This window comes from Pongo abelii, chromosome 7 (assembly GCF_028885655.2).
Source record: "Pongo abelii isolate AG06213 chromosome 7, NHGRI_mPonAbe1-v2.0_pri, whole genome shotgun sequence".
Lineage (NCBI taxonomy): Eukaryota > Metazoa > Chordata > Mammalia > Primates > Hominidae > Pongo > Pongo abelii.
The window spans coordinates 1033673-1054045 of record NC_071992.2 but is presented as its reverse complement, the minus strand read 5'-3'; the positions used below and the strand labels follow the sequence as shown (position 1 = coordinate 1054045).

Here is a 20373-nt window from a genome sequence, read left to right as displayed (position 1 = left end):
TCTGGGTCATCTGATCACAAGATTGGCTGGGGGAGGGGGTGCACAGTCATTCTATTCCGGGGTGTTTTCCTTCCAAGGTCGTTTTACAAAGGTGGGTGCTGCAGACATTTCAGTCCTTCGTAATGGGTAACATTGTTGTTAGATGTACCAATCAGAGAGGAGGGCACAATTAGGGATTCACAGCCACAGTAATACGGGGTTTCAGGGTGGAGGGTTTCTTACTTCTCCCAGTCACATAAACAGACAAAGAATATCTAAAACTCAGCTCACATGTATAAACACAAGCCCTGGAGCAAGTGTTACAGGAAGGTGGATGGCTCTGACCTGGGCTCACCTCACCTGCTCTGTGGCGAGCCACGCGGTGCCACACGGGGTGGTCTTTCTAGCAGGTCTGGTCCTCCCTGTACCAGGAGCCTCTGCAGGCTGGGAGCTCAAGGCTGGAACACCCTCTGGCTCCTACTCCCAGCACCCGGCATGGTGTCCTGGGACTCATTGACTGCTGTGAAATGCAGGCAGGAAAATCAAGAAAATCCAGGAGAAGGGCAGGGAAGGAAGCAGCAACTAACATGGCCCAGAGAAGAGGGGGCAGACGGGCCCACCGATGAAAGGGTGAGCTGACGTGCAGTTGCTTAGGAGCCCAGAATATTTAGACTTGATGAATTCACATCTGTACGCCCTACCGGTTCATCAGAGAATTCTGTTCCTTGTCTCTGGTCTCCCTCCAAGATTCATCTCAGACCAAGGACTACGGCTGAGCTGCCTGCAGAATCAGCTGCAGATAGAGCTGAGGGCCCCACTGCTGTTGGCTCTGGCCATGTCATTCTGCCACAAAACCAACTTAGCCTGAAGGTCTAAGTCAAATGAAAGCTTCTTTGTTTTTGAAAATGTCTTGGCACCTGCCAAGTCAGAGTGAGACCCCAGAACAATGCTGACATTTCCCAGTGTGCAACATGAGATGCATGATTAGGAAATGTTTTTAAATTTTTAAAGAAACAAGTAGTAAGTTGAGATAATGTGGCTTCTGCAGAGACATGTAACCATGTAACTCTCAGGAAATCTAATAACCACTCAATATCTTTGTATTCCCGGAGCTCAGGAAGATGATAAGAATTCTCTTAAGGATACTTGACTCTCAGCAGATCAACGGAAAGACGTTAAATTGGGGGCATTTTATGCTTCTTGTGAAATGGCACGAATGATGTTCTAATTTTAAAACAAAGTTCTTGCTTTGGAGACAGTGACACTCTAACATGGAAGACAGCTGTCAGACTCTATCCCACATTAAATTTCTCTTTGGCCGATTATTTCAATATTGCAAATGAGCTTATTATGAATTACTGAGAATAATTCTAATATTTCTTTTCCTCAACATGCAATTGCATATATTTCCATCTCCCAAATATGCTTCAAAACTCAACAATTAGGCATGTTTAGCAACAAGAAAATAGACAGTATTTTCTCCACTCACACTAAACCCATGGCCTGATGTTTAAATTACCCAGGGACCAAAAATATAAAATATTTATGTATTCCTGAGCCTATCATTGAGGTAAAACTGTTTCAATGCCAGAATACCTGAACCTCTGATATTGGATATTATTTATTAAAAAGAAAGAAATTTGCAAACTAAGGTTTATTTGTGAATTTTATATCATTCTGCATAAATGGGTAATTGTCGCAGTCTCAGACACCAGATGGTAGGTGCAATTCATCCCCATTTCACTCTATCTTATCATATTTAATAGCTGTGCCTTCACCTCTGATTCTAAATGCAGCACTTATATTGTAATAAGAACAGACATCCATTAAGCCAGCTTTATGCATTTGATTCAAAAACGCACGGCTATGAAATGCAGAGGACTAGGGTGGGTGTGATGGAGAAAAATCAGTTCCCTTGCTCAGAGTTCTCATAGAACCAGCACTGAGCTCAGCGTGGGACACACATTCTGCTCCAACAGACATCTGCAGAGGAGAAAAAGGGAAGGGATGTCAAAGGAAGTCCAACAGAGTTGCTATGGAGGGGGCCAGTGACAGGGAGGACGTGGGGGTCTCATCAGGGAAATGGTGTCTGAGCTGACCCTGGAGGTCTTTTTCTAGACCTATTTATTTATTTTATTTTATTTTATTTTGAGCGGGAATTTCGCTCTGTTTCCCAGGCTGGAGTGCAGTGGCACAATCTCGGCTCACTGCAACCTCCACCTCCTGGGTTCAAGCGATTCTCAGCCTCCCAAGTAGCTGGGATTACAGGTGCCTGCCGCCACGCCTGGCTAATTTTTGTATTTTTAGTAGAGATGGGGTTTCACCATGTTGGTCAGGCTGGTCTCAAGCTCCTGACCTTAAGTGATCCACCGCCTCGGCCTCCCAAAGTGCTGGGATTACAGGCGTGAGCCACTGAGCCCAGACGACCTTTTTATTTTATTTTATTTTATTTATTTATTTTTAGATGAAGTCTCGCTCTGTTGCCCAGGTTGGAGTGCAGTGGTGTGATCTCAGCTCACTGCAAGCTCCACCTCCCAGGTTCACGCCATACTCCTGCCTCAGCCTCCTGAGTAGCTGGGAATGCAGACGCCCGCCACCACGTCCGGCCGATTTTGTTTTTGTATTTTTAGTAGAGACAGGATTTCATCGTGTTAGCCAGGATAGTCTAGATCTCCTGACCTTGTGATCCGCCTGCCTAGACGTCCCAATGTGCTGGGATTACAGGCGTGAGTCACCGCGCCTGGCCCCTTTTTATTTTTAATACAAACTATTACACATCCTCTCTCCCCACTGTGTGTGCAGCTTCTGCTGGGATAACGCATTAATGAGCAAGCCATTCATTATCCTAGCAGAAGCTGCACACACAGTGGGGAGAGGGGATGTATTCCAAAGTATTCCTCAATAGCTTTCTCTTTGTTCATAAAATACACACACAAACACCTACACACACACTCGGTCTGCACTCAACACCCCTCTCCCCCCTCACTGTATCATGCTTTTATCATAAAGCCTTCAACGTCCTGAGTGCATCCACAGAGGCGTACGTCAGTGTGTGGTGAGTGAGAACAGAGGGTGCATATTTCATATGTGGTCAAATAGCATTGGACAGACCAGTAGGGGCAAGACTATGAATGTGGAATTTATCCAACAGAGGAGGAATTGACAGTATTTAAGAAAGGAAATGATATAATCTGATGTGTGCTTTGGTAATAGTTATTTATGGCTGGCCATAAACACCAGAGTGATGGGGAGAGGGATTCTTGGAGCTTCTGAGGACCCTGGGAAGAGACAGCAGAGATGCTGCTTCCTGCTCCACACCTTGCCCCATAGAGAGAATATCACCCAGGTGAATCTGTGCTCATCTGGAAACCAGAAGGGTCCTGCAAATATTTCCAATAAAAGCATGGCTGCTTGAATAAGTGCTTGCTAAAATGCCACATAAGCCAGAAAAGGGCTGAAGTCAAGCAAAAAATTAAACTTTGTGAACTTGGCAAGAACCCCCTTTTCGCAGATAGTAGACGGTGTCCCTGTTGGGAATGCTGGGGGCCAGGGAAACCCCTTTCAGAGCGTCTCTGCCTTTCCTGGGTGGAACCCATTCCCTTCAGTGAGGTTCTATGTCCTTAGACAAGGGTGTCTCCTGTCATAATTTTTCATTTGTTGGTTTCTCCTTGTAATTTTTATTCTTTGTATATCTTGAATCTATTATAAAGTAGATGGTTCTTATAGCTTCTTGGAGCAGATTCCCTTTATCATTGAACAATGATTTTATCTATAAAAATACCTGAGTCATCCTACCATGTGCTTTGTGTTGTCTGAGCCTTTTTCTCTCCCCTCCCCTACCTGTCTCCTCTTCTATTCACCTTTACATTAAATATTTTGCATTCTATTCACTCTCTTTATTGTCTCAGAAATTCTTAGACATTATTCCGACATCATCTGGCATCAGTATTGACTACAAAAAGTCTCCTGAAAATCAAGTACATTTGTCTGTATTCTCTCTGGCTTTATTGATTCTTTGTCTCCTATTCTGTGGTTTCATTTTAGAAGGCATGGGAGTGTCTGTACTTGTCTGGCTTCAGTCTTAGGAGTCTTTAGATCAAAGAGGCTCAATACATTTCTTCAGTTCTAGGAAAATCTTGGCCTTTACTTCTTTGACTAAGGCCGCTTCTCCTTTCTCCCCATTCTTTTTTAATTTCTCATTTAATTCCAGACATGTGTTTGTGTTTCTCAAGCCATCTTCCATGCATCTTAATTCTTCTATTTCCCTTTATATTTTTTATGCAAAGTTCTAGGTAATATCCTAATATCTAGTTTCCAGTTTAGCAACTCTCTTTTCAGCTCTATCTAATCTACTTTATAATAATATATCCACATAGAGATCAATTTAAACGACCTATCTTGTTTCCAGATATTGTTTGTTTTTAAGTCTTTCTTTCCTCATAATAGATACTTCTTACATTATGGTTCCTGTATCTTTTGAAAATCTACTTAATAATTATAAATGTATCCAATATCTAGGCAAGTTTATTATTTCTAGGGCTTTGGTTGTTCATTCTCCTGTTATGTCTTCTTATTCCCTGTATTATTCCATTTTCATAGTGCTATGAAGAAATACTCAAGAATGGGTAATTTATTTTTAAAAAGAGGTTTAATGGACTCAGATTTCCACTTGGCTGGGGAGGCCTCACAATCATGGCAGAAGGCAAAGGAGGAGCAACAGCATGTCTTACATGGCAGCAGGCAAGAGAGCGTGTGCAGGGGAACTGCCCTTTATAAAACCATCAGATCTCATGAGGCTTATTCACTTCATGAGAACAGTACAGGAAAGACTCACCCCCATGATTCAATTACCTCCCACCAGGTCCCTCCCATGGCACATGGGTATTATGAGAGTGACAATTCAAGATGAGATTTGGGTGGGGACACAGCCAAACCATATCACTTCCTTAAAGTTTATTTATATGGGTTATACTCTTTTCTGTATGTTTATCTAAAGTGGGTACTATTTTATAGTGGAGAAGTCCTTTGACCCCTATGTTGTCAAGAATTCTGTGTAGATAGTTTGTGATTTTGATTCTGCCAGAGCCCTTAGGTTCTGACAGAATCATAACTGATTTTGGGACAAATTTCATATGAATGTCACCATGTGGTCCTTCTGCAACACACAGGTAATATAAATTCAGATCTCAGATCCATACCTGGAGTGTGCATTTCTCGTTGGTAACTTTATATCTTACCCGTAGCCCTGGATGTGCGATGAGCTTCCTCCACACTTTCTCAGGCATGTTTTTCCAGTTTTTTTCTCACAAACGGGGAAGGTGGGTGAGTGTCTGGGTTTGATTCAAGAGGCTCAATTCCAGTGTTTCCACCACCGCTGCCTCACAGGGCACAGACTGCAACCCCAGCCCCATCCCAGGCCCCTTTCTGGGATTGCATCTCAGGAGCTACTGGAGCTGGAACTCATGCTGATCCCCTGGTTGGAATTCCTTCTTAGTTCTTGGGGCTCAGGGGATCCCCTTTCTTTTGTTTTCATCCAAGCTCAACTATGCACTGAAATAAATTTTGTTACATATTGTACAGCATTTTATTTATTCTTAGTGGGCATGGGACAGGGGTCAACTCAGTCTTCCATCTAGGCTAAGAGAGGAGCAGTATTCTCTCTCTTACCCTAGAGACTGTTTTCTGATTTCCACTAAAACCCTAACCATGTTCAGGTCCTAGAAGACAGACTGGCTAGAGCTGAGTCTGTTTTCCTTCAAACATTAGTTGGACTTTTTAGTTCTTAAGCAACAATAATCACTAAAAACCACAAATAGCAATCAGAAAAGATCATTTTTATACAAAGCATAAAATTAAAGAGCTATGGTCTCAGACAGACAGGGTGGCAGCTCACTTTGAAAAGGTGGTGCCCTCCCTCTCCACAGGGAACAGGGCTGGGGGTACTTTCTAAGCTCTTCAATATGCAATTTCAAGAAGCAACCCTATCATTTTTTCCCCAGAATTGTTAAGAGGTCTTAAAATGTCAAGACAACACATATTCAATTAAAGTTAAAAACAAAAAACCACTAAGGAGACTGCATTGTTTCGAGTCACTTGTGGGGAAAATCTTGAATATCTTGTATTTAAAAAGCAAGCACTTAACTCTACTAACTGCAGGAAAACTTTCCCAATATCTTGATTATGAGATATGAAGGGAGAATAATAGGTGGCCTGGGTTCCTCCTAGTTGTGATAAAATATAAGATTCTGTATGTCTTCCCAAAATTCTAAAATATAAGATTCTGTACGTCTTCCCAAAATTCCAAGGGCACCATCTAGATTGTGTTTTCCAATAACCAAAGTAAAAACAACAAAAGTGAAAACAGATTTAGAAAGAAAATCTCTTACCTTAAAGTACTTAGTTTTTTTTAAGACTTGAATTTTGCTTTTAGTCTGGAATTTCTAAAACATTACTCAAATAATCCAATATATATTTCTGCCATCACAATCGTCTATTGCTTCTTAAAGTTCCAATCTTAAGGCCTCGATTGCTAAAGAATCTTTCACATCAACGTATCGCAACATTTTTGTAGCATTTTCTCATGCTACATTTATTTAATAATATTAATAGCTTATTTTATTTCTTATATTTAATGGGGGCAAATAACACAGATCTAAGACACTGTTATTACATCTCTGTGGATTTCAAATACGTTCTCCCGGCCCCACCAGGCATCATTACCTGTCTTCCCACATCAGCAAATCTATCTGCTGTGGTGACAAATCAAGCCATAAAAATGTAAACCAACAGACAAATCCATGAACTGACATCTGTGGCCCCACCCAATGTCCATAAATTTTCCTGTGTTCTAGTTGAAAAGCGAGTAGTATCATGCATCTGTCAATAAAGTTTAAAAAGAATCATGTACTCTTAAATTATTTTCCTATATTAAATTGACAGATTATATCACACACGGATTTTTGCTATGTCAAGATAAACCAGCATGCCATCTTATTGCTATATAGTAACTGGTTACTGCCTTTATCTAAAAGGTAACAGGAATCACTGAGAAAATGATACAAACTGAGACCGTCTTAGTAGTCTTAGTATGAAATTGGCAAATTATTATGACAACTGAGATTGTTCTGAGTAAATTTATTATTATTATCAGGAGAGATCTCTGCAAAGCAGAACCCTGCAGAAACTGCTTTCCTGTAAATGGCATCGAGACCCTTGTTAACCAAAATGCCGCTCCATTTTCACACCACACTGCATTTCAAGGATTTAGAGTTGGGCTGTCTGTATATTCTTGGTAGGAACAAAGGTACCAATAAATAGCAATCAATCTATTAAACATTTTTATCTCATGAAAACACAGTCTCACAAGTTTCAAAACCTCGTAATACAGAACATGTAAGTAATTTGCATATTGAGATCATGATCTACATTTTATATAAAATTAAAATTTCAAGTTCTCTGAAAAATAGTCCACAGCATTATAGAGATTCCCCAACTGTAGAATTCTGAGGTCTCCAGTCTCCAGCATCCTGTAAACTTTGTCCCTGGTCGCATTTGTTTGACAGATATTATCATCTGAGACCAGGCTAATTATTCAATCTGTATCAGTCTGTATCCAAAGAAGTAGCTCTCACAGAAAGAACCATTAAAATGCAAATAGGTGTTCCCCACTTCACTGGCTTAGCCATGGAAGGCTGTCAACAGCTTTCTGACAAGAAAGCGAGATGCTAAATGAGGTGGTGCCTCAACCTTCTGGATGTAATGAGCGCTGCAAGCCACACAGGTTGCCGCCAGCCTCTGGCTGGTCATTTCTGTGCCACGACATTTATGAGTTAACTCACAAAAGCTGCCGAAGAAATTACCAAACAAAAAGGCTGATTTCAGATTCTACTCTCTGCGCCCAGCCAGCTCTCACTTAGACTAATTACCTAAATGATTTTAAAAATGTATGAATATTCATATGACAGTGCTTTGCGAAAACTAAAGCACAGCTGAGACCTCACCACGAACCCTTCCTCCTCCCTGATCTGGAGCAACTGCACTCGTACATCTGAAACACGGGGCGGCTTCAGAGAACCGTGGCCCAGTGTGGAGGCGCAGGCCAAAGCAGTGAGCCCCAACCCCCGCTGCCCAGCCCCCCTCCCACCCCAACCCTTGGCTGGAGAGCCCTCCGACTTCTGCCAGGCTCCCCACTGGACAGGGGTAGTCTTCTTATTTGGAGTCCAGTTTGTCTCGTTTTAAAGATCTGGAAGCTGACCTTCCCTCCCAGTCTGTCTTGTTTTAAATATCTGGAAGCTGACCTGCCCTCCCAGTCTGTCTCGCTTTAAATATCTGGAAGCTGACCTGCCCTCCCAGTCTGTCTCGCTTTAAATATCTGGAAGCTGACCTGCCCTCCCAGTCTGTCTCGCTTAAATATCTAGAAGCTGACCTGCCCTCCCAGTCTGTCTCGCTTTAAATATCTGGAAGCTGACCTGCCCTCCCAGTCTGTCTCGCTTTAAATATCTAGAAGCTGACCTGCCCTCCCAGTCTGTCTCGCTTTAAATATCTAGAAGCTGACCTCTCCTCCCAGTCTGTCTCGCTTTAAATATCTGGAAGCTGACCTGCCCTCCCAGTCTGTCTCGCTTTAAATATCTAGAAGCTGACCTGTCCTCCCAGTCTGTCTCGCTTTAAATATCTAGAAGCTGACCTGTCCTCCCAGTCTGTCTCGCTTTAAATATCTGGAAGCTGACCTGTCCTCCCAGTCTGTCTCGCTTTAAATATCTGGAAGCTGACCTGTCCTCCCAGTCTGTCTCGCTTTAAATATCTAGAAGCTGACCTGCCCTCCCAGTCTGTCTCGTTTTAAATATCTGGAAGCTGACCTGCCCTCCTAGTCTGTCTCGTTTTAAAGATCTGAAAGCTGACCTGCCCTCTGGAGCAGGAACGAACACGTTTCTTCCCCTCCTCAGGCCACTGTCACACATTTGCTGGGAGCCGACAGTATGTGTGATGTGGAGGCCGATCAAAGGCAGGTGACCAGGGGAAGTGACCCTGGGATTGTCCAGGACCACGCACTCTGGTCTGACGTCAGTGGTGCTGGGCCTGAGAGGTCACAGACCTAAGGCTGGAGTGCCCCGATGGAGCCAGCTCACCTCCCCATGCTCTGGAGGACTATAGTCGTCTCAAGTCAGCCTGGGCAAGCCAAGGTCTCTTCTAGAGTCAATCCCATGACGGAGAATGTCCCCAGAAGTCATCCAATATCCATCCCTGAGCCAGGACTCCGGGGTGATTTACCAGCCTTCATTCAATCCAAACCCTCGCCTCCAAACATCATGGATTCTGATTTACTGGGAAAAAACTCTTCTTTTATGACAGCACTAAGTGTCACGTGACAACAAAACACACCCCACATGGGCCACTGTCCTTGGCAGAGGCAGACATTTGTTATTAGAAACAAGTAGACGAAAAGCAAGATGCAATGTGTTTAAACCACTATTTACAAGGTTTTATATTTCACAATTTCTCTCACACACTGAAAACTCTCGGTAAGGGGTTGGGGGTAAGAGAATGAAAAATGAACTCAAAGCATGATATGCTTTCCCTGGTGGGAATGGCAACAGAAGTTATAATGATAAGAAACAATAAAGCTTTCAAACACCCAACAGACAGGCTGCAGAATTTCATCATCCTCTGCAGCAGCCTTGGGGTCTCCAGGGGAAAGGACCTGTGGCTTCCCCATCACAGGCCGCCTCTGCCACACCCAGACCAGCATCCCAGGCTCCACCCGGGAACAACCCCCACCCACCTGACTCTAAAACATCACATTACTTTTGACTCTGGAAATGCCAGGGGTCCAAAGTCTGATGTTTTGCATAAAAGTGAAGCTTAAGATTTAAAAATGTACAGTAACAGACTTTACCAAGGATATATCTGTGCTTTCCATGACTACTAAGTGACACAGGAAAAAGTTTTAAAACCTTGTCATACTTCCCTTAACCACCAAATGAGGGAATTAGGTGTTTGATAGAAGTTCCAAGTTAACCCTATACTCACTTTTTAATTTTTATGTTTTAAATTGCAGGTAAGAGCCTTTCCAGTGGACGCAGTTGAGGTTCTGTGGCCCTGAGTATACAGAAGCCTTTAATATTTGGCCCTTAGAGTCACGCGTTGGGATCATCTCTCCCCATTTCTCCCTGTGGGAGCAGAGCTGGGCTGGGCTCTGACCCAAAGGCACATTCCTGGGGTTGGCTGTGTCCCGAGTTCCCCGAGGCTGACTCGTTTTCTAGCCAATTTGCCTCTTTCTGCTGAAAGCAGACCTCGAAATCAAAGCTCCAGTTAATTCAGAGTCCCCACTAATAGGGGTCAGGTGTTTATCACATTTTCCTTATTCTTTCTAATTAGACCATTGAAAAATATTACATCAATGCTGGCTTTCACTAATTCCAAACAGTCAACAAATGACAGACTCAAGGGCCCTACTTTGCCGCGTGTTTTAAACACATGAGACTTGTGCAGAAAGTTAAATAAGCAACACTGATGAACATCACTCATGGCCAGCAAAGGCCCCACACACACTCAGGCTGAGCCACCGACAGTCAGGAACGGCTTCCCAGATCCGACTCAGCCTGCGGCTCATTGGCACCTTGGGCGAATGCACTTAAAGCCAATAAGCCTGTATCAGCATCTGTTACCTCGCAGAAACTGATGGAAATTTATCGATCCAGAGCAAAAAAAAATAAAGAAAATATTGCAATTTGATGGTAAAGCCAATTATTCTTCAGAGACGAGCTGCTGAGTCCTAACGCTCACCCTGTAGTTTGCTTCAATTATTTTACTCACGTTCGTATCAAACAGCACACAGACTGCATCTTCAGTGTTCAAGGTTCTCTCCAACACGTTTTATGGCAGACTGTCGCCAGCCACACACCTGTGAGCCGCGCGGCCCCCGCCCACCCCAGGCAGCATGTCAGGTACTCACCTTCCGGCTCCCCGCAGAGCGTGCACTGCGACTCTGAAAACAGAGACAGAGAGAAGCCGTTACACCCATGGGGTCTCAACCATGCACTTAAAAAGATTCAACATCAGCAACAACAAAACTACAACTTTAAGATGACGCCACTTGACCACGCCAGAGCCAGTGGACCCCTCCATAAACAAACCCAGCTCTGGCCTTGCACGCCAGCAACTTTTATTTCAAAAGCTACCCTTGGCAAATGTTTTACAGATTACATTTTTACTTTTGAAGATTAAAAAAAATTTTTTTTTAAATTTTACTAAGTTCTGGGATACATGTGCAGAACGTGCAGGTTTGTTACATAGGTATACATGTGCCATGGTGGTTTGCTGCACCCATCAACCCATCATCTAGGTTTTAAGCCCCACAAGCAATAGGTATTTGTTCTAATGCTCTCCCTCCCCTCAACCCCCCACCCCCCGACAGGCCCCAGTGTGTGACATTCCCCTCTATGTCCATGTGTTCTCATTGTTCAACTCCCACTTATGAATGAGAACATTCGGTGTTTGGTAGTAACGACCTGTCATATGCACACAGCGAATATACTTTCCTAATTGTATATGGCTGAACGCAAATTGCTTAGATGAAATAAGAATGCTATATTTTATCCCTGTTTCAATATTGAAAGCTTGACTTTAGCTACAGCTCTGTTACATCTCCTTTCAGGCACAAAAGTTAGGAGCAAATGTGTATTATCTTTCAGGAAAACACTAAAATCCATGGGTATTGAGTCCCCTGTAAGTAGGTCCCTGAGTGACTATGAACTTGGCTCTGCCTGTGGAATAGACACGGACACTTTGGGAGTGTGGCATTTACAGTTGATCCTCACACAAGGAAGCTGTAGCAAGTGCACAGAGACACAAGTGCAAGGTCTTCGTGGGAAAGAATTCAGACTTGGGGGCCGGGTAGGCCTGGGCTCAAAGCCAGCTTCCATCCACTTTCTTGAGAACACGCGGGCAGGTGACCTAACCCCCAGCCCTGAACTAGTGTCGAGGACCCTGAGCCCACAAAGGTGGGAGGGGGAATGAGCACGTGCGTCAGATATCAAGGCTGCAGGGACAGCACTGGCCTGCACAGGCCCTCAGAAAGACACCGGCTCTTCCACATCAGCGCTGACCTGCACAGGCCCTCAGGAGGGCACCGGCTCTTCCACATCAGCGCTGGCCTGCACAGGCCCTCGGGAGGACACCGGCTCTTCCACATCAGCGCTGACCTGCACAGGCCCTTGGGAGGACACTGGCTCTTCCACGCCAGCCCTGGCCTGCACAGGCTCACGGGAGGACACCGGCTCTTCCACGCCAGCCCTGGCCTGCACAGGCCCTCGGGAGGACACCGGCTCTTCCACGCCAGGCCTGGCCTGCACAGGCCCTCAGAAAGACACTGGCTCCTCCACACCAGCTACAGAGGCACACACTCTGCCATCCAGCGTGACAGCCCAGGGCCCACAGAGGAGACGCTACGTGATGCTGGCCTGAACCTTGAAGGACAAGCAGGATTTTAAATAGGAATCTGGGGAGGGAGCACAGACGTCCCAGGAAGGGCACGGACAAGGTGGACAGGCAGGGGACAGCAGCAGCATCTGCCCGGAAGGATGGGGCGGGGGGTGGAGGGGCAGGCAGGGAGGTGAGTGGAGGGCGTTCAGGAGGGAGCGGATCATTAAAAAGGGAGTTGAGGTGTTGTTCAAAATAAAAATTAGGAGGCAACAAGGGATTTTGAGGCAAACCCTCACAGGCTCTCATGGTTCCTTTGGAAGGTGACCTTGGTGGCTGGGCGGGGCAGGGATGGAGCCCACGTGGGAGCCGTGTGTTGGTGGCAGGTCGGGCTCTGCGGGTGAGTGGGAGAGGGTTGGTGGAAAGGAAAGAGCATGAATTGTCCTTTAAAGCTGTGACTGACAGCTCTACTGAGCTCTCCCGACTTCGGGGAGACAGAGCCACATGCCTCAGTGGGGGGACAGTTCTGACTGCACCTGTCTTCACGGGCGCCGGTGGAGGGGAGGGGAGAGAAGACATTGGGGCCGCAGGGCAGGACCTGAAGGAGCAGCCGTCGGATGCAGGAGCCCTGGGCCCAGGGCCACACTGCTCTGTGTGAGAGGAATGGGGCAGGCCATGGTCCACACACGGGGCCACCTCCGTCCCAGCCAGTGCCACTCGCAAAGGCTGTGGAGGTAGGCAGGGCTCCTGTCACCGAGGGGACGCAGGGCAGCCAGCTCGGGCCATCCCATCGTTGCCATCACTGAAGCAGACCCTCAGGTTTAGTTAACCTGGAAACGCAGGCACCACCCCTTCACAAATTCTGCAGAAAGTGGGGAGCAGAGGGCCTCTCGCTCGGGAACAGAGGGCCCGCAGTCAGTTTCCCCTCAGTTTCCAAGGCCAGACTCCCCGTGTGGGCATCTGGTTGCAGGAGGTGCGGACGTGACTGTGTCCCTGTGCACACACACAGTGCCTAGGCAGGAGAGGACATACACACAGCGCCCGGGCAGGATGAGAGGGCACACACACAGCGCCCAGGCAGGAGAGGATACACACACAGCGCCCGGGCAGGAGAGGACACACACACAGCACCCAGGCATGATGAGAGGACGCACACACAGCACCCGGGCAGGAGAGGACACACACACAGCGCCCGGGCAGGAGAGGACACACACACAGCGCCCGGGCAGGATGAGAGGACGCACACACAGAGCCTGGGCAGGAGAGGGCACACACACAGCGCCCGGGCAGGAGAGGACACACACACAGCACCCAGGCAGGATGAGAGGGCACACACACAGCGCCCGGGCAGGATGACAGGGCCAGGGAGTGAGGCCCGTGGAGGAAAAGTCAGGAGCGGTTTTTGCGGGAGTGCAGTGAACTGCATGGGCCAGGGAAGCTAAAATCCAAAAGTCAACAACTCTGCACACTCACTCGGCCCCCGAAACCCAAAAGGGATTTTTTCGTCTCGTCCTGAGAAGAGCTAAGGCAGGAGGTTCCCGGGAAAGACGCCACTGAGTCATACAGACAAAAAACTGCTTTAAATGAGAGCACGAGGCTCTGAAAGTCTATTTTGGAATCGAGATGCGAGAAGCCGTCTTAGGCCATAGAGCGTTATTTTCCCCCCCAAAAAAAGTCAGGGCTGCCAATTATCGTCCCCCATGGTAAGTTCATGACAGCCACTCCCAAACCACAGGCTCCGAGGAGGCCCACGACATATGAGCCCACCGCATCTTATTTAATCAAGAAGTTCCTAAATGTGACCAGAGACCTTGGCAGGACACTCAGGAACACGGAGTGAACACACGTGTCCGGAACTATGGGATCCACTCTGGCCTCCCACGTGGAGGAGACCATGAGGCCTTGATGGACCCATCAGAGGCCACATGACAGGGACACAGTGGAGTCCTGGATGTGCCTGGGGTTCCCCCAGGGCAGGGCAGATGCCGGCGTCACCATGGTGCCTGTGGGAGGCACTGATTTCAGGGAAGGGAGAGGCAGACTGAGACCTGCAAGGGTGGGATCTGTGACCAGCCCTCAGCGCTCAGCCTGCAGGCTCACCGGGTTCAACTCGGCCCCCCGGCCATGGCTGTCCCCACTCCGTGCCCCCAGGAGGGACTGGAAGCCTCATGAGGCGGCTCACTCAGACATGGATCAGAGACGGTGGTTCCGCACGTCTCGTCCAACGCGAACCAAAATGTGCGTCAAAACTGACCACAGATTCAAGGCTTTCCCCACAGAGTTCACCCTCATCACAGGTCACATATGTTTAAAATCACCCAGCAGGCTGAACACACAGCAAGCGTACTCACAGCAGCATGGACCCTTTCAATGAATTCTTCCCCAAGGAACACCCATTACAAAATATTCACAATGTAGAGGAGAATTAACCTCGATACACTGTGGATGCATCATCATTAGTGCAGAGTCTCACTTAAATTAGGAGAAGACCACATTGACCTATGCTAATTGACACAGATGGAGAAATCTGCCTGATGGTTTTGTGTACGTGAACCTGAACCTGCACCACATGCGGCCCGCTGAGAACCGGCTCATTCCCCAAGCTCCAGACGTGAACAGCAAACACCCAGCCCAGTGTTTTCTGGCACAAGGTACCTAATTTTAATCTCCTAGAAAAGAGGAAACTGCAGCATCTCCTGTGTAAATTCATAGAGCATTTTATCTATGGAGGCTACTCTAAATTTATGCACATATTTTTGGAGAGGCAGCTTTGAGGTCTGTGAAGCTGAGTGCACGCTCTCTCTGGCTTCTGCATGGAGTCGGCCTCCACAGCACCCGCCCTCCCTCCTGACACCAACCTGGGGAGGGGTGCGCAGTAGCAGCCGAAGGAGCCGGGAGATAAAGGAGCCCTGGCAGCTTTCTTGGAGCCCCTGGAAGAAACGGCACACAGAGGAACCACCCAGCGGCTGCAGCCGTGCGTGATGGACACAGCCTGGGCCCTTGGCGGGAGCTCCTCAGGGCGAAGCCAAGCTCAGCGTTGCTGGGGATGGGTACCACTTTCCTGAGGCTGGTTCCAACCTAGCCGTGAATGCAAAGAGCATCTGTGCTCCTTCTACAGGAAGCCACATGGGGACAGGCCCAGGCGTGGGCGGCATTTGCCGTGGGCTGTGCAGTGGTGGAGGGACAGCGGGATGAGGGCCGGTGCTGGCAGGCCCGGCACTGGGAGGCCCATGGGGGTGCCTAGATGCGAGGCCCAGCACTGGGCTGCTGTGACAATTGCACTAATTTGTTGCCTCCCCCGTCCTCTGTCCTCCTCTGCCTCCCTCCAGCTGCGACAGTGACTAAGAGACAGAGAGAGAGAAAACCAGCACCGTCTTTCCTCTTCCAAGTCTCTGAGCACAGGGCAGGATCCTCTGCTGTGCTCATCAAGAAAGGCTGCATGTCAGCAGCCACCTGGAGGCTCCGCGTCCAGCCGTGCTTCAACTCCAGATGACAGCAGGCCTGCCATGCCTCCATGGCCACTGCCCAGCCACGACACCCGGCGACCTTGCTAGCACTTCTCACACAGCAGAGAGCACGAAACCATGACCCTTTGTCAAGATCATGTGAATAGGCCCTCACTCATGCAAGCAACTGATATAACACGACTGTGGGACACCATGACCCAGGATATGACTGTGAGACAACACAACACACCACGTGACAACACCACAGTGTGACAAGTGTGACATGACGTGACTGTGACACCGTGACCCAGGACAATACCACACCACGTGACAATACCATAGTGTGACGTGGCTACAGGACACACGACCCTGAGACAACATGATGCGAGAGTATGCAACACGCCTACAGGACACGGCTGTGCAACAGTGTGATGACATGACGTGACGTGACTATGGGACACCACGACCCTAAGACAAGATGACAACGTGACTGTATGACAATGACTATATGACAACATGGCCACACGGCTGTAGGACACGATGACCTGACTCCACGATCACATGACTGTGTTCCAACATGACCTGACACAGAGGCCAAAAACTCCACTCATCATCAACTGAGTGATGCTTCAGGAACTTATACTTCAGCCAGGCGCCGTGGCTTGCACCTGTAATCCCAGCACTCTGGGAGGTCGATGTGGGATCAACCAGGCCTGGGAATTTGAGGCTGCAGTGAGCCAAAATACACCAGTGCACTCCAGCCTGGGGACACAGAGAGACCCTGTCTCAAAAATAAATCAATAAATATAATTTGTGGATGCTATGGAATCTTATCTGCTCAAATGGAAAAGTATCCAACATTAAAAAACAGAAAGAGCAAAAGGTAAAAACATTATCTCATTTTTATTTTTGGATGTGTATTCTTTAATACTGACTTAATATTCATAGAAAACCTACCTTGTGTCAGGTACTATGCTAGGAGATAGTCATTGATAATATTCTAATAACACTAGTCATGTATATTTATAAATGCTAAGTAAAAGCCCAGGATGACAGTAAATTTTTAGAAGTTATTTCTCAGGGAGAACTTGTGGTAACGATATTGCTGGTTGCACGGCTTAGGGAAGGGAGACAAGAATACAAAGTAACATTCTCGTGAACATGGGTTAATTTCTAATTTGAAAACCAATGTTTAAACTGCAGATAGTTGATGTATAAAGAGAAAATACCCATAGCACAAAGCCAACCCCTAAATATTCACCCAGACTTCACCACTGGGCCACGTACCCAGGTCACACAACTGTGCTTGTATCCCTTAAATTTGTACAAATGAAGACAACACAACAAAGCTGCCTAAGGGTATGTTCCTCAGAGCGTCACCCCATTGTTACCTGACGCCTGACTGTAATCAGGAAGCAGGCCGACATAAGTGTGCTCCAATGTTAATTAATAAATCGTGTGTAGGATAGTTCCTTCAATTACACAACTGCATTCAAATTCAAGTCTCATTCAATTTTTTTTAATGAAGTGAAACAATGTGAAGGCAAACGCAGGAGTGACTGGCTTTAATAAAGCAATGAACCGTAGGAACAACCGTGAAAGTCAGATGCACAGACAGGGAGGGAACGCATCTTCTCTTTGCCTGAAGCTATTGCTTCCGGTCCAAGATAACTACCTGCTCAGGATCCTCATGTGAGCGCAACCAAGTTCTCATGGCCAGACGGACGCATGGATGCTCAGCTATCCTCAGAGAAGACATTCATTCACTCCCTTCTTCCTTCAACGAACATGACTGAACATCTACCATGGTCCTAGTGTTGCTCCACATGCTGGGGGACGGCTGCGATCAACACAGGATGTCTCCGGCTTCCAGAGCTTTCATTCTGGAGCCCCGGACCCCCGCAGCTGTGGCAGGAGGAAGTGTGTGGTGTGCAGACCCAGGCGCTCGAGCTGCTCTGGAGACTGTGAGCTCATGGCTCAGCCTCTCTGCGTGCCATTGTCACGTCCTGAAATGCCGCATCTGACTTTGGGGTGTTTCTGGGGAGCAGATTTATCTTCAGAGTAAGCTTAGCCTAAGAAAGAATGCTGGGCACGGTGGCTCACGCCTGTAATCCCAGCACTGTGGGAGGCCGCAGCAGGCAGATCACAAGCCTGGCCAGTATGGTGAAACCCCGTCTCTACTAAAAATACAAAAATTAGCCAGGTATGGCAGCATGCACCTGTAGTCCCAGCTACTTGGGAGGCTGAGGCAGAAGAATCACTTGAACCCGGGAGGCGGAGGTTGCAGTGAGCCGAGATCACACCACTGCACTCCAGCCTGGGTGACAGAGCGAGACTCTGTCTCAAAAAAATGAAAATAAAGTTAAATAACTTATTAAAATCTCTAAGGAAAAACAAGGCCTCAGTATTATTCAACCCAAATATGTGCTCACTGCCTAACGGATGTGCACCCAGGGTTAAAAACTAGCTAAAAAAATAAATGGCCCACCCCTGAATAATCAATCATTTATTTTTATATCCTTTTAATCTATGAAACTCAATGCTGCTCATGACTCCAATCTCACCAGCTCCATGACAGCTGTGTGTGAATAATCAGCTTGTTTATGTCTTTCATTCAGTTCAGGAAAAAGAAGCCCAAAGAAATGAAGTAATTTGCCTGTGGTCAGCCATTCAAAGGAATTATTCTAGTTTCGTTTTTAACAATTTTCAAAATATTTCATCAAGCAAAAGATTGTTCAGTGCAATGTCTTTCCTAGCTTTTTATGTGCACATGAGAAATACATAAGAGCAGAGAAATAGAAGAAAGTTGTATTTAGGCCTCAGTAGTTAAGAAACACCTGAAGAGATGACATCAGGAACTAGATGGGAAGCACACTGATGGTGAACTCCACCCACGGGCAAATGAGGGGCCCTGAGACGCTCACTCATGCAGGCTGAGACCTTCCCGCGGGACCCACAGACAGGCCCAGTGGCTCATTTCTGAGTCTGCCATTCTGCTCCTGAAATGCGCTCCCAATGCTAAGAGTTCTGAGCCTGTGGAGTTCTTGCCATTCTCTTCTCTCCAGCAACAAAGCAGACAAGGGTACAGCGGGGCTTTCTCATTAATCCAGCCACCCTCCCAGGGGCGGCGTGCAGGACGCTTGTGTTCAACTCCATTTCTGGTGTTCTCAGCCTCTGTCCCAGCAGCATAAAGGGCCTCTCTCCTAAACATGGGATGTCCCCGGGGTCCTGCTCTCACATTGTGGCTGAGCTCAGCCTTCACAGCCTCTCTGGGAAATTCATCCAATGTCAAAGTTTTCACCTCCACTTATTTATGCCAAAGGTGTCCTCAAGCTTCAGAGGCATAGAGCCAAATACCTGGTGACTGTGTGCAGGTCCCATCTCCATCACTCCACTGAAGACATCACTTCCCACAGTCCAGACCCAGAAGCCTCCTCCATTCATCTTTCTCTGCACATTCAACCTCATCGTCCACTTCCACCTACGGGGCATCCGCCACTCCCTCTCTGCTATGCCCAGTCCTCTTCCCAGGTGCCCTGAGCTCAGCCATTACCCAGGCTGGCACCGCCTCCCACACTGATCTCAAAGGTCTTCCCAGCCACCAACGTGGGCCATCGGACTCCCACACTGATCTCAAAGGTCTTCCCGGCCACCGACATGGGCCATCACTCCACACTGATCTCAAAGGTCTTGCCAGCCACCAATGTGGGCCATCAGACTCACACAAGCATCTGCACAGGTGTCAGGGCATGTTCCTTGCATGGCGATGCCACACACATCCCCAGTGGTTCATGCTCAACCTCCAGGAGTCCTTCAAGTACAAATCCTTCTAATTCCATCTTCATCGTGTGCAAGCAGGTGCAATGGTCTTCACTAAACTTGGGTAGTAGGTTTAGGATTTCCTAGTAGTATCTTAAGCATTGTGCATCTCAATAAAAACCCAGTATTTAATTTTTTAACCTGATGCAGAAGAGCACGATGAATTCCCAAATCCAATGGCTCTGTGCTGCTCCCCTCAGTGAGAGGAGCCTGAGGAGACACACTGAGGAGAAGGTCCCTGCGCTCTCAGCAGCCGCAGATGGCAGGAAGCCCTGGTTGAGGGAAGGATGCCCAGTGGGAGATGGGAAAGCGGTTAGTGCCTCCAAAAGCAACATCGCTTTAAATTCACATTCCTGAATAGAACTGTGAATAGTGGGAAATTCGTTTATATATGTCCAGACTGACTGCAAGTTTCTAGAACTGTACCATTTTGTGGTTACGTTCTCGCCTTAATTTATTACTTTTGTCTGGGCCAATTACCCACATCTTGAATATTAAATTGACCAAGTGCTATGGAGTAATTACAAAGCATTCAGAAGACACCTACGGGAATCCTATTTGTGACACATTTAAGATATTTAGAAGCCAAATGGCTTCATTTGAATTAAAAGGTAGACACTGATAGTACATAAATAGCAGGAACAAATATTAACATGAAATTTGAGTATAGAAGTGGAAAGAGTTCTTCAATAGATGCATTTCCTAAATGCTG

General features: G+C 47.1%; 1 protein-coding gene across 3 annotated transcripts in view; it reads right to left on the bottom strand.

The window, feature by feature from the left end:
• DLGAP2 (DLG associated protein 2) overlaps positions 1-20373 on the bottom strand; it is an 858034-nt gene that overhangs the window by 420709 nt on the left and 416952 nt on the right. For all 3 annotated transcript variants that reach the window (XM_063726493.1, XM_054561150.2, XM_054561151.2), the window contains one exon: positions 10931-10963. In XM_063726493.1, the coding sequence (XP_063582563.1) occupies positions 10931-10963 (33 nt within the window). The remainder of the gene's footprint in view (positions 1-10930; positions 10964-20373) is intronic.